This window comes from Paroedura picta, chromosome 3 (genome assembly GCF_049243985.1).
Source record: "Paroedura picta isolate Pp20150507F chromosome 3, Ppicta_v3.0, whole genome shotgun sequence".
Taxonomy (NCBI): Eukaryota; Metazoa; Chordata; class Lepidosauria; order Squamata; family Gekkonidae; genus Paroedura; species Paroedura picta.
This window is the reverse complement of record NC_135371.1, coordinates 9,668,538-9,679,808: the sequence shown is the minus strand read 5'-3', so window position 1 is coordinate 9,679,808 and position 11,271 is coordinate 9,668,538. Positions and strand designations below refer to the sequence as shown.

General features: G+C 44.7%; 1 protein-coding gene across 1 annotated transcript; it reads left to right on the top strand.

Annotated features, from left to right (window-relative positions):
* Positions 1 to 883: 883 nt before the first annotated feature.
* Positions 884 to 10,003, top strand: LOC143834256 (vomeronasal type-2 receptor 26-like). The gene is made up of 5 exons (XM_077330919.1): positions 884 to 910; positions 3,316 to 4,128; positions 6,222 to 6,449; positions 8,530 to 8,656; positions 9,093 to 10,003. Exons 1-5 carry the CDS (start codon positions 884 to 886, stop codon positions 10,001 to 10,003), a joined length of 2,106 nt encoding a protein of 701 aa, XP_077187034.1.
* Positions 10,004 to 11,271: the final 1,268 nt, after the last annotated feature.

The following is an 11,271-nucleotide window of genomic DNA, read 5'->3' as shown; positions in this document are numbered from 1 at the left end:
CCAGTTTAATTATTTTTTTAAATTACGTACTTTCAAGGCATATGTATTACCCCACAGTACCATTTAAATATAGCTCATGGTAGAACAGATAGCCTGACTTGCAAAAATGCCCCCCCCTCCCGCTAGATCATGAACTTCCAAGGGACATTGTTATAACGTCTCCATAGAATCATAGAATCATAGAGTTGGAAGGGGCCATACAGGCCATAGAATCCTAGAATCATAGAGTTGGAAGGGGCCATACAGGCCATCTAGTCCAACCCCCTGCTCAACGCAGGATCAGCCCATTCTTCAAAGGTTTTCTCTCTGGCAACTGGACTGACCGGAGTCCTCTTTTCCGATTTAAAGCCAAATGACCACACCCCTCCCAACACTCCTGTTTTAGGATTATCTGTTCTACTGCATGCTCTGAATAGGAACAGCATGGTGTTACTTCTGAGGGAAGGGCCCAGAGACTTCAATTGTCTGTAAGGGACATTATTTCATGCTGGCAGAGGCTCATGGGATTTGTAGTCCATGAATATATGGATAGCCACAGTTTGGCCACCCAAGAAGCCAGATTTTAGCACAGGAGCTCTGGATAACAGGAGAAATGTGAATAAACATATTATATTGCAGTGTGGGTTCAATGAGGTATCTGGAACTCCTGCCCTTCATGTTTGCCTTTGAGAAAATCTACAAACATTCGAATCTCTTACTCAACATTTCACTGGGGTACAACTTCTACGAGAACTATTTAGACGCAAGAGTGACTTCTGATGCGGTGATAGACCTGCTGTCTGGTGGGCAGAAGACGGTTCCAAACTACAGCTGCGGAGGACAGAACAAGCTCTTGGCTGTTCTTGAAGGGACCGACCCTGAAACTTCCAAGCAGATTTACACCATGTTAAGCATCTACAAAATGCCTCAGGTATGGGTCCGAGGGGGAAGGGGCTAAATCCAACAATGCCAATCAAAGTATGGTGGTATTCTTCTAAGCTCATGAGACGCCATGGACTTAAAATGGTGTGTGGTCAATCATATCCCCTTAGGTGTCCATTTTAGCCATATGGAATTCAGTCTTTGCTCACCTGGACCAGGTGTCCAGCAGCTGGACCACACTGAACAGTTCCCCTCCTGAGCTCAGGGCCATCTCCCCCCTGCCTGCGGGGACCTTTCTCCACTCTCACCATGCAGATGTTAGCTAGAGGCAACATGAAATCAGACCTTCTGTTTCCATCAATTAAGATACTTTCGTCCATTTTAAAAATTGTTGCACATCCTGCTGCGAGGGAAGAAAGTTGATTTCTGAGAGATTATTATCCTCAGAAGCCACTCCTGCCTTTTCCTTGAACCTTGGTTAATTGTGAGCAAAATTAGTGGGAGAGCTGAAAAATTGTCATTCCATTGATGAAGTGCTCCAGGGAAGCCAAACAACCAGAGGGAAAGGATCTTTACCAGAGGGACTGCAGTGGCTCTTTGGATGATCCAAGAGAAATATTTGCATGATGGAATCACAGAGCTGGAATCACATGCAGTCCTTCTAACCCAGTAGTTCTCAACCTTGGGGTCCTGACCCCAAGTGAGGTTGCCTGGCTGTTCCGTTGGGGTTGCCAGGACAGGTTGTCAAATGGCGGAAGCGGCCAGTGGCAGGTGTTGGTGGTGGCTGGCAGTCGGCTGCAGGCAGGCAGCAGGGGGTGGGGTGGCGGCCGGCAGTGGTGGGCGACCTTGGAACTGGCTGCCTCCAGATCATCCTCATGGCTCTCCTCGGAACCCTCACAATTTCATCCATGTCCTTTCTGAAGTGTCGCCTCCAGTACTGCACCCAGGACTCCAGGGTGCTATCTGCATTCATAGATTAATCTTCATTCTTCCTAAATTGAAGACGTACATCCTAAATCCACATCCTCTTCGCATCTTTGCTTGCATTCTGCACCTATCTTCATTCTCAGATTTTTCTCCTCTAAATCCCAGCTTAAATCTGCATGCTAATAAGAAAAAATGGATTACAGAGATTTTTTTTTTACTCTCCCTCCTTCCGTTGTTTAAGCTCCTCGTTGCTCTTGGTATTTGGTTTCTGGCAGGAACAGGGCTTCTACTTCCAGCGTTTACATTTTAGTGCATTTCAGTGCTTCCCATATTTTATCTCAGATTGTGTGCTCTAGAAGCATGTTACCTTAAATAACGTGATAAAATTAATGTTAGAAGATGTAAAGACAAGCCGTCCTTGCTTCAAGTCTCCACTTTCTGAGCCCTGGGAGGAGGGAGGGGTGCTCACCAGGGCTCTGCAATTCTGCTTTTCCCCTCCCATCTTAGCAATTTCTTTTTGAAAGTCAAGGTGGATGCTTAACACTTTCTTAAAAAAATATTGTAAGGAGCCATTTAATTCCTTCTTTAAAAAAAAAAAAAAACCTCATCAGTGAACCTTGTGAAGAGGACCCACAGGCAATCAACTGCAATGGCTGAGGTGGCTCAATGAGTCAGGTGTTTAATTATATTATTTATTTATTTATAATTGGATTTATATACCGCCGTTCGCCAAAAGGTCTCACGGCAGTTCACAATAAAATATAAATTCAAAGTAAAATCACATAAAATCCCATAAATACCCCATTATTACAGTAAAAGATGGCATTCTACCTTGAGACTGTGGTTTTAGGAGTTCAAGTCTGGCTACGGATCTCTTCTTCCCCTTCGAGGAGAAAGGTTTTTCAAGTGCAACAAAAAGCCATCCTTTGTAGGGGAGAGGGACAATCCCAGCCAGGCTTCAACCCACAAAATTATGATACCCAAGCAAGGGTCTTCACTGATTGAGCCACCAGAGACACAACATGGTTAACACCTCCATTCCAGTTTTCTCCATTTTCTCTCACTTTTTTTTCCATAGGAAGACAAGTATGGCTCCTTAGATTGCTTTAATTAAAAAAAAAAGTCCAGCATCTCCTTCACTTAAAAAAAAACTATGACAATGGGAAGGAAACAGCAGAGAAAGGACATCTCTGGTAAGCATTTCTCCCACTCCCCCCAACCATGTGAAGCATGTTTGGAGACTGGCAAATAACTTATATTATTGTTGGAATTAAACAGTCTGTAAATTGCCAATTCATTCCCCCAAAATGTGGACTCAGCAGGGAGGTGGATCAGAAATGGTTCCTCTGCAGTGGTCCTCCTGGGTGTGCTCCATAACCATTCAGACCCTTCATGTGCTTGTAATCCCCACGTGGAGGGGCTGAACTAAGAAGGACCCTGATGAATGCTTCTACACCGACAACTATATCAGTTTTCTCTTAGAGCCGCTCAATTATTCCATCACCAGTCTCTCCCTTTCCCAACTAGATCAGCTACAGTGTGGATAATCATGTGCTCAAAGACGAGCCTCACTTGCCTTTTGTGTACCGGATGGCCCCAAACCAAGAAGTGTTTTTCATGGGGATTGTCAAGATGCTCCTGCATTTCCGATGGACGTGGATCGCTCTCCTGACTCGGGATAATGCCCAAGGGGAAAGATTCCTGAGGACTATGACCCCCATGGTCATTGGGAGTGGGATTTGCATTGCCTTCACATTACACATCCCAGCACCGTATTTTGGTCATAAGCCATTACCTTTTGTGACATATTTCATTTATGTGCAAAGAAATTGTAATGTATTTGTTTACCACGGAGACGTCTTCTCTATGATGGTTCTTGGGATGTGGATTAAACAAGTTGAAAAAACAGAAAACTCCCTTGTGGGGAAAATTTGGATTAACACAGATCTGCACGATATCAATTTGAGGGTCTTTCTGAAGTTGTTTGGGATCCACCACATTCATGGTGCTTTTTCTTTTTTGACCCGGGCAAATGTGAACACCGACTATGACAATTTAGATTCCTTCCTGTTTACTGTCAATAAGATTGGCCTGGGTGCATTTCACTGTTTCTATTCAAATCCTGGGTTATCTGTGAAATGCTGGGAGAGATGCAGAGAGAAAGAGGAACGGGAGGCCCTATCTGAGGATGTGTTTGAAATGATCCTGTCTCAGGACAGCTACAGCATTTACAACTCCATCCAGGTGGTGGCTCAAGCCTTGAATGCCGCCTGCTCAACCAGATCCCATTGGAGGTTGAAAGGAAGATGGAAGGGACTTCAGAAGCTGCAGCCATGGCAGGTATTGGTTTTCTCTAAAAACAAGGGAACATTTGAGTAAATACACGCTAATGTAATAGATGTAATAGATGTAATGGACACTGTTTACTGGATTCAACATTTTCCTGATGCTACAGAGTTGTGGTGGGGTGAATTCTGTTTTTGGTGGGGCGTTTATGTTGATTGTTCTGGTATTTAGTTTAAAAAGTAAAAAATAAAAATTAATGACAAAAAATACTATTCCAAGTCTCATGTAATCTTTCTAACAGTGGCCTGTGTGATGCCCCCCAAGAACCTTGATAGAAGAGCCCAGTGACCACAACCCTCAGCTGTTGGCTGCTTCCCAGCCTGTGATAATTAGAGGAATTTCGCCTCTGAAGCTGGAAGCTCCTTCCGCTGTTGTGCTTCATACCCCACACAGTCTTCTCCATCCATCTGGTCATTCCCTTTGAAATCCAATTAGAACAGTACACAGACTGGACAAGAGCCAGGTCCATTCCGCACAACGACCAATGTTGCCAAATGTTTGTGTTATGCAGAAACGCTATAATTAATAGTGGAATTTCATCATTCCGCACACCTGCAATTTTAGCGGAATATTGAAGTCCTATCAGCGGTCTATTTATTCCTCACAGGTTTCTGGTCTTGCAGGAATCGCAACAAAGGAGGTGTTCTTTTTCCCCACTCTTCTGCCCGCCCCTGGCTGTCAATCAAACAGAACAGCCAATGAACTGTTGTTTTCGTGCTCCTGAAAAGCCCCTTTCCCTTTAAGAACTGTTTTTTTAAAAACCCCAAAACACCAGCAGCAATTAATATTTGTTCATTCATTGTCTCAGAAAGACCTTTTTTGCTGGCGATGGAGCTTGTGCTTAATCATTTACACACTCTTCAAGTAAAAACAATTTTTTCCCCCGCGACGGGTGCAATTTTGGCCGAAATTACAGGCAGTGTCGAACTGGGGGCTCTATTGTGCTCAGGAAGTTTAAAGACAATCGCAGAAGGTAGCTTTGTTTTACTGTTAAGCACTTCTGAATTGCTTGTGAAGGGACTTCAGATGAAGAAGCCTCACACTTGCTTATTCGTTGCTTTTCAGTATGGCTTTTGATTAAGTTCCCCATGTTGTTCTGATAGGTACACTAGAGCAAGGGTAGTCAACCTGTGGTCCTCCAGATGTTCATGAACTACAATTCCCATGAGCCCCTGCATTTTCTGGCAGGGGCTCATGGGAATGGTAGTTCGTGAACATCTGGAGGACCACAGGTTGACTTCCCCTGCACTAGAGGACTGTAGACTGGATTTTCAGATGGTTAGGTGGAGAGGGAACTGGCTAGAAGACCATCCCCATACAGTGGTTGTTAATGATATTTCATAAGATTGGAGGAAGGTGAGCAGTGGTGTGCCACAGGGTTTTGTACTGGATCTGGTTCTTTTCAACATTTTAATCTATCATTTGGATGAGTGGGTGGAGAGAATACTCTTTAAATTTGTGGATGGCACCAAATTGAAATGGACAATCTAAAAGATACGCATTTCAAAATTCATAATCATTGCATATATATGGGGTGGAATTGGGCGTGGGTGGGAATTGAGGTCAGTGGAGTATACTGTTATGTAGTCAACCCTGCAAATCAGCCATTTTCTCCAAGGAATATGTTCTTTCACCTGAAGATGAGCTATAATTCCAGAGGAAATCAAGTTCTCACCTGGGGACTGGCATCTCTAGATTCAGCTCTCCAGTCCCTTAGGGAAACGTATGCTCTTTTCCCCAATACTTTTTACCCCAGTTCTTTCATGTCCTCTACTGGGCTCAGGTTATCACTTTCTTAAACAATTCCCTCCAGAGGGCAAGACCAAGCTTACGGAATGCTTATGCAGAATTGCTGCAGGGTAATTGGAAGAGTATTACATTTGTAGTCTCTCAAAGTGTTGAAGCTGGAAAAGGAGACTCAGAAGAGGGTCTCAGATTTATCATCAGTGTCCAGTAGAAATTTCTGAGTCTGGAGGCCATTGGCACAGATGCTGAAGCAGAAGAGAATGCCACAAATGTGCAAGGCAGCAGAAAACCAAGATGGCTTCCTGTGTTTCTAAGTGCGGCTGTTTTGCATGTTCTCCTAGCTTCATCCTTTCCTGAAAAACTTCCAGTCTTACAATAATGCCACTGAAGGAGTCTGTTTTGATGCGAACGGGGACATGGCAGTGGGTTTCGATATCGTGAACTGGGTGGCAACACCCAATCGGACCATCAGGAGGGTGAAAGTTGGGAATGTGGAGAGACGTGTTGCCGAAGAGATAAAGTTTACCATTCATCAAGACGTCATTGTGTGGCCGGAGTGGTTTAATGAGGTGGGGGAAAACTAATTTCACTTTATACATTATAAAAAAAAACCCTTTACAAGTGCTATTCCTGTTTGACCATTTTACAGCCTAAGAACACATGGAATGAGAATGGTAGAGAGGAGTATGATGAGAGGAATGTGTGGCTATGGGCTGCCAACAGTCAACATTAATGGTGGTCTAAGGTTCCAGTTTTGGCTATGGGCAACAGCCCCCAAATCCACATCCCAAAGGGGCACTTTCTAATAGTCACACCCAAGAGTCTGAGCCATCCCTAATGAAAGTTTCTGGGGAGCCCATTGTCTTTATTATCATTAATTGGGGTGTCATCGGGGGAATCATATAGTCTTGGATTTGGAAGATCTTGATCTTGGAGGTCACTGAATTCATGTTCTGTGCACATTTCCCATCCAGGCACTGTCTGACATGCTTTGCTTAACTGGGGTCTAAAGTGTCTTCAGTGTTCAATGCCAACTATGTGGGTGGCCCAATGAGCACCCATTTAGAGTAATTAGGGGTGTGGTTTATGAATATGGCTACCAACAGCGTTGGACTGGAACGCTGAATCAACCTCTGCAAGCCATGCAACATCTGGGCCTCATAAGCTCCTTTTATTCCTCCATTCTATTCTCTATTGGCCAAAATGTTTCCTACATGTGGGCAAGATTGTGGGCAAGAAAAAGCTGAAAAGAGAATCAGCTTGGGGTAGTGGTTTAGAATGGCAGCTTCTAATCCAGCGAGTCGTGTTTATTCCCTGCTCCCCTACATGCAGCCAGACGAGTGACCTTGGCCTTGTCACAGCCTTGATAGTGCTGTTCTCACAGAAGAGTCCTCTCAGAGCTCTCTCAGCATCATCTACCCCACAGCATGCCTGTTGTGGAGAGAAGAAGGGAAGGAAATTGTAAACTACTATTACACTCCTGGTAGAGAACAGCAGGATATTAAGAACAGCTCTTCTCCTTCTATTATCTGTCAAGCTGCTTTACTTCCGTTTCTTGGTCAGTCCTGGTATTTAAGTTCCAATCGTAATATATTCACTCTGAGGTGCAGTGGATACTGATGAGCTTAGCTATCTGGTCACCTTTCACTCATGCTTAGTCAGCAATGCACAGAAAACTCCGGTGGTTTCAAGAACTGGTGGTTTCTTCCATGCTTCCAATAATGCTCACAACGGCCTATTATGCACGGCCGCTGAAACGGTGGCATGGAGAACGAGGAGGAGGAAGAAGCGAAGCAAACCGATTATGCACGGGACAGAACGCAACGGCGGCAAAACCCAGAGTATCCGATTATGCACGTGGATACTCCAGAGCCGCTTCTGGTTGTGCCCTGGTCCCGAGAAGCTCCATTTTCTTCCGCATCTCGCTAACAAGGCTTTTTCGGCGGCTTATGTTGACTCTGCGCCTGGTTGTCGCCTGCGGCGTGCATAATTAATGATTTTAGCCGCCACCATTCCACCCCGAATGCGGACTTTCCACTCCGTGCATAATAGGCCAACTGAGAGACGGCAAGTAAAGCTCTTAAGGGAGACTCTTCCTATACAAACCTTATTGAAGGCAAGAGAAATTCATTCTTCAGGGCTCACTCAAAGGTTCTGCCCCTCCCAGATTTATATAATGTACATATTATTCTGCATTCATATTTTTGTCCACTGTGCGACCCTATTGCTTTGGGGGTTGTTTTTTTCCCCCATTTCCACGCAGATTTTGCTCACAGTAGTGGTTGATTTAATATTAGGTTGCTGTGCCTCTGGCAGATTCCCCTATGCAATATGCGGAAAAGAGAAAACAAATCAATGAGTCAAAAGGAGACACAGCCCATAAAAATGAAAATACAAATCAGCCTTCGGACTCCACTCCCCCATGTGCCCATCGCCCTAAAATAAAAGAAGCTTCTCCATCGAAGTTGTGTCCATTCCTGGCAGCTGTGACTAGACTATGCTGTCCTGAATAAAGACCTGGTTCACTTGATGATAAATACAAAAAGGGAATTGAGATCCTGGTAAGTGGCTTCTATAGAGAAAGCTCACAGACACACCAAAGAAAGCTTCTAGCATATTTTACTTGATGTTCCTTGTCTTTCTGCCTAGACCCTGCCTCAGTCCAGATGCACTCCAAGTTGTCCACCTGGATACGCTAAGTTGATTAAGGAAGGAGAACCTCTATGCTGCTATGATTGTTCTCCATGTGTCGAAGGGACGATCTCTACTCAGGAAGGTAAGACACATAACCCAGTTCTAATTGGTGGGAGGAGACAGAGTGTGGAAAATAATTCCATCACGGTTTGTCCCCTTTGGATAACCTAGCACCCATTACGGATTATGGATCATCTACCAAGTGCCTCGTGGTAAGTCCGATGTTCAGGTCACTTTGCGAGCATGTTCCATAGTGTGCTTGGCATTCCTTGTCCAGAGTCTGAGGGCTGCTCCTGCAGTTTTATCAGAGGCTGATTTTGTTTGTGATGCAATGAAGGATCCCAATCGGAAAGTCTCCCAACTCCATCCTTATTATGCAAGGTTGTTGCCGGACGTTTCCCTCATCTCTCTTGTTTTGTTTTTCGGGCAAGTAAGTGTTTAATTGTGAAACAGAAAAAAGCAAATATCATGGATGTAATGTAGCTATGGTGATACTGATGCTAATCTTTTCCTTCCAGATTCAACTCACTGTCTGAGGTGTCTAGAAGATCAATATCCAAACAAGATCCGAGATCAATGTGTTCCCAAGCATATCAGTTTCCTGAACTACACGGAACCTTTGGGGATCCTCCTAAATGTTCTGACTCTTTTCTTCATCCTAGCTACGAGTTTTGTTTTGGGAATCTTCATTAAATACTCAGAAACGCCAGTAGTCAAAGCCAACAATCGGGACCTCTCCTATGTTCTCCTCATCTCCCTCCTCCTCTCCTTTTTGTCCTCTTTTCTTTTCATTGGTCAGCCTCACAAGGTGACCTGCTTTGTCCGACAAACTACTTTCAGCATCATCTTCTCCATTGCTGTCTCTTCAGTCTTGGCCAAAACTGTCACTGTGGTGGTGGCCTTCATGGCCTCAAAGCCAGGGAGCAGGATGAGGAAATGGCTGGGGAAGAGCTTGGCCAACTCCATTGTCATTTCCTGTTTCAGCATTCAAGTGGGCATCTGTACTCTCTGGCTGGGCATCTCTCCCCCCTTCCCAGACTCTGACATGCACTCCCAGCCTGGGGAGATCGTACTGCAATGTAACGAAGGGTCTGTCGTCATGTTCTATGCTGCCCTTGGCTACATGGGCTTTCTGGCCACCATCTGCTTCACGGTGGCCTTCCTAGCCAGGAGGCTGCCTGGGGCCTTCAACGAAGCCAAGCTGATCACCTTCAGCATGTTGGTGTTCTGCAGCGTGTGGATCTCCTTTGTTCCTGCCTACCTGAGCACGAAGGGGAAATACACAGTTGCCGTGCAGATCTTCTCCATCTTGGCTTCCAGTTTGGGCTTACTGGGATGCATCTTTCTTCCCAAATGCTACATTATTCTACTGAAGCCTCATCTGAATACAAAGGAACAACTAATGATGAAACATCAAGATGGGATCTGATTTGGAGTACATACAGTGCATGCTTTATAATGTTAGTAATCTGTCTCCATACAATTATACATCTATATTACCATATTACTAAATTTACTTCCCTAAACTGCAGTTAGACCAAGTATATCTGCCTCTATAGTACCTCTGCTCATCTAAACCTATAATAATACATCTAGAAACACATTGATTCGGTAGAAAGGAAAGCAAACTGCAAGAAAAGCAACCACTACCCAGCTTGCTGGGGGGTCAACGGTAATGACTGGGGAAGGCACTGGCAAACCACCCCGTATTGAGTCTGCCATGAAAACGCTAGAGGGCGTCACCCCAAGGGTCAGACATGACCCGGTGCTTGCACAGGGGATACCTTTACCTTTTTAGTGTTACACAGTGGTTCTCTCCCCACCTTTTTTCTAAGCACCTGTATTAACTAACGAGCTTGTGCAAAGCATTAGCATTGTCCTGTTGGCTTCCTGTTCTTCTTAATGCCATGGAACTAGGAGCATCTAATTTAGCCAGGTCTGCTTATTTTTAGTCCCTGTTCTGGTTAGACAAGGGAAGAAACCTGTTCTGGTTAGACAAGGGAAGAAAAAGACAGGATGCTCAGCAGAGCGGTCATTGACAGCATCTGAACCCTAATGCAGGGGTAGTCAACCTGTGGTCCTCCAGATGTCCATGGACTACAATTCCCATGAGCCCCTGCCAGCAAACTCTGGCAGGGGCTCATGGGAATTGTAGTCCATGAACATCTGGAGGACCACAGGTTGACTACCCCTGCCCTAATGTGCAACTCACATACAATTTTTTGTTATACTCTCAAGGCCCATCGTGGTTAGAGTCCTATGTGGAATGGCAGGGTAGAAATATATGAAATAGTACAGACGCACTGAAACGCCACAAGCTAAGTTGAGCTATTGTATGACCTTATGGCCCTGGCAAACCACCCCGTATTGAGTCTGCCATGAAAACGCTGGAGGGCGTCACCCCAGGGGTCAGACATGACCCGCTGCTTGCACAGGGGATACCTTTACCTTTACCTTTTATACTCTGTCAAGAGATTTCTTAATTTATTGAAGTTGGTCCTTAAATATAAAATACTCGGTCAAGAGAAGTTGAAGTTGGTCCTTAAATATAAAAGCCGTCCCTTGAAAAAGCTGTAGGCGTCGGGACTTGTGTGAAATAAGAATGAAAGAATAACTGAAACTGAAGAGAGACAACTCTATGTAAGTCCAATTTGGATATCTTTTTATTGCCATATTGGTTTCCCAGTGCGTCTGTAC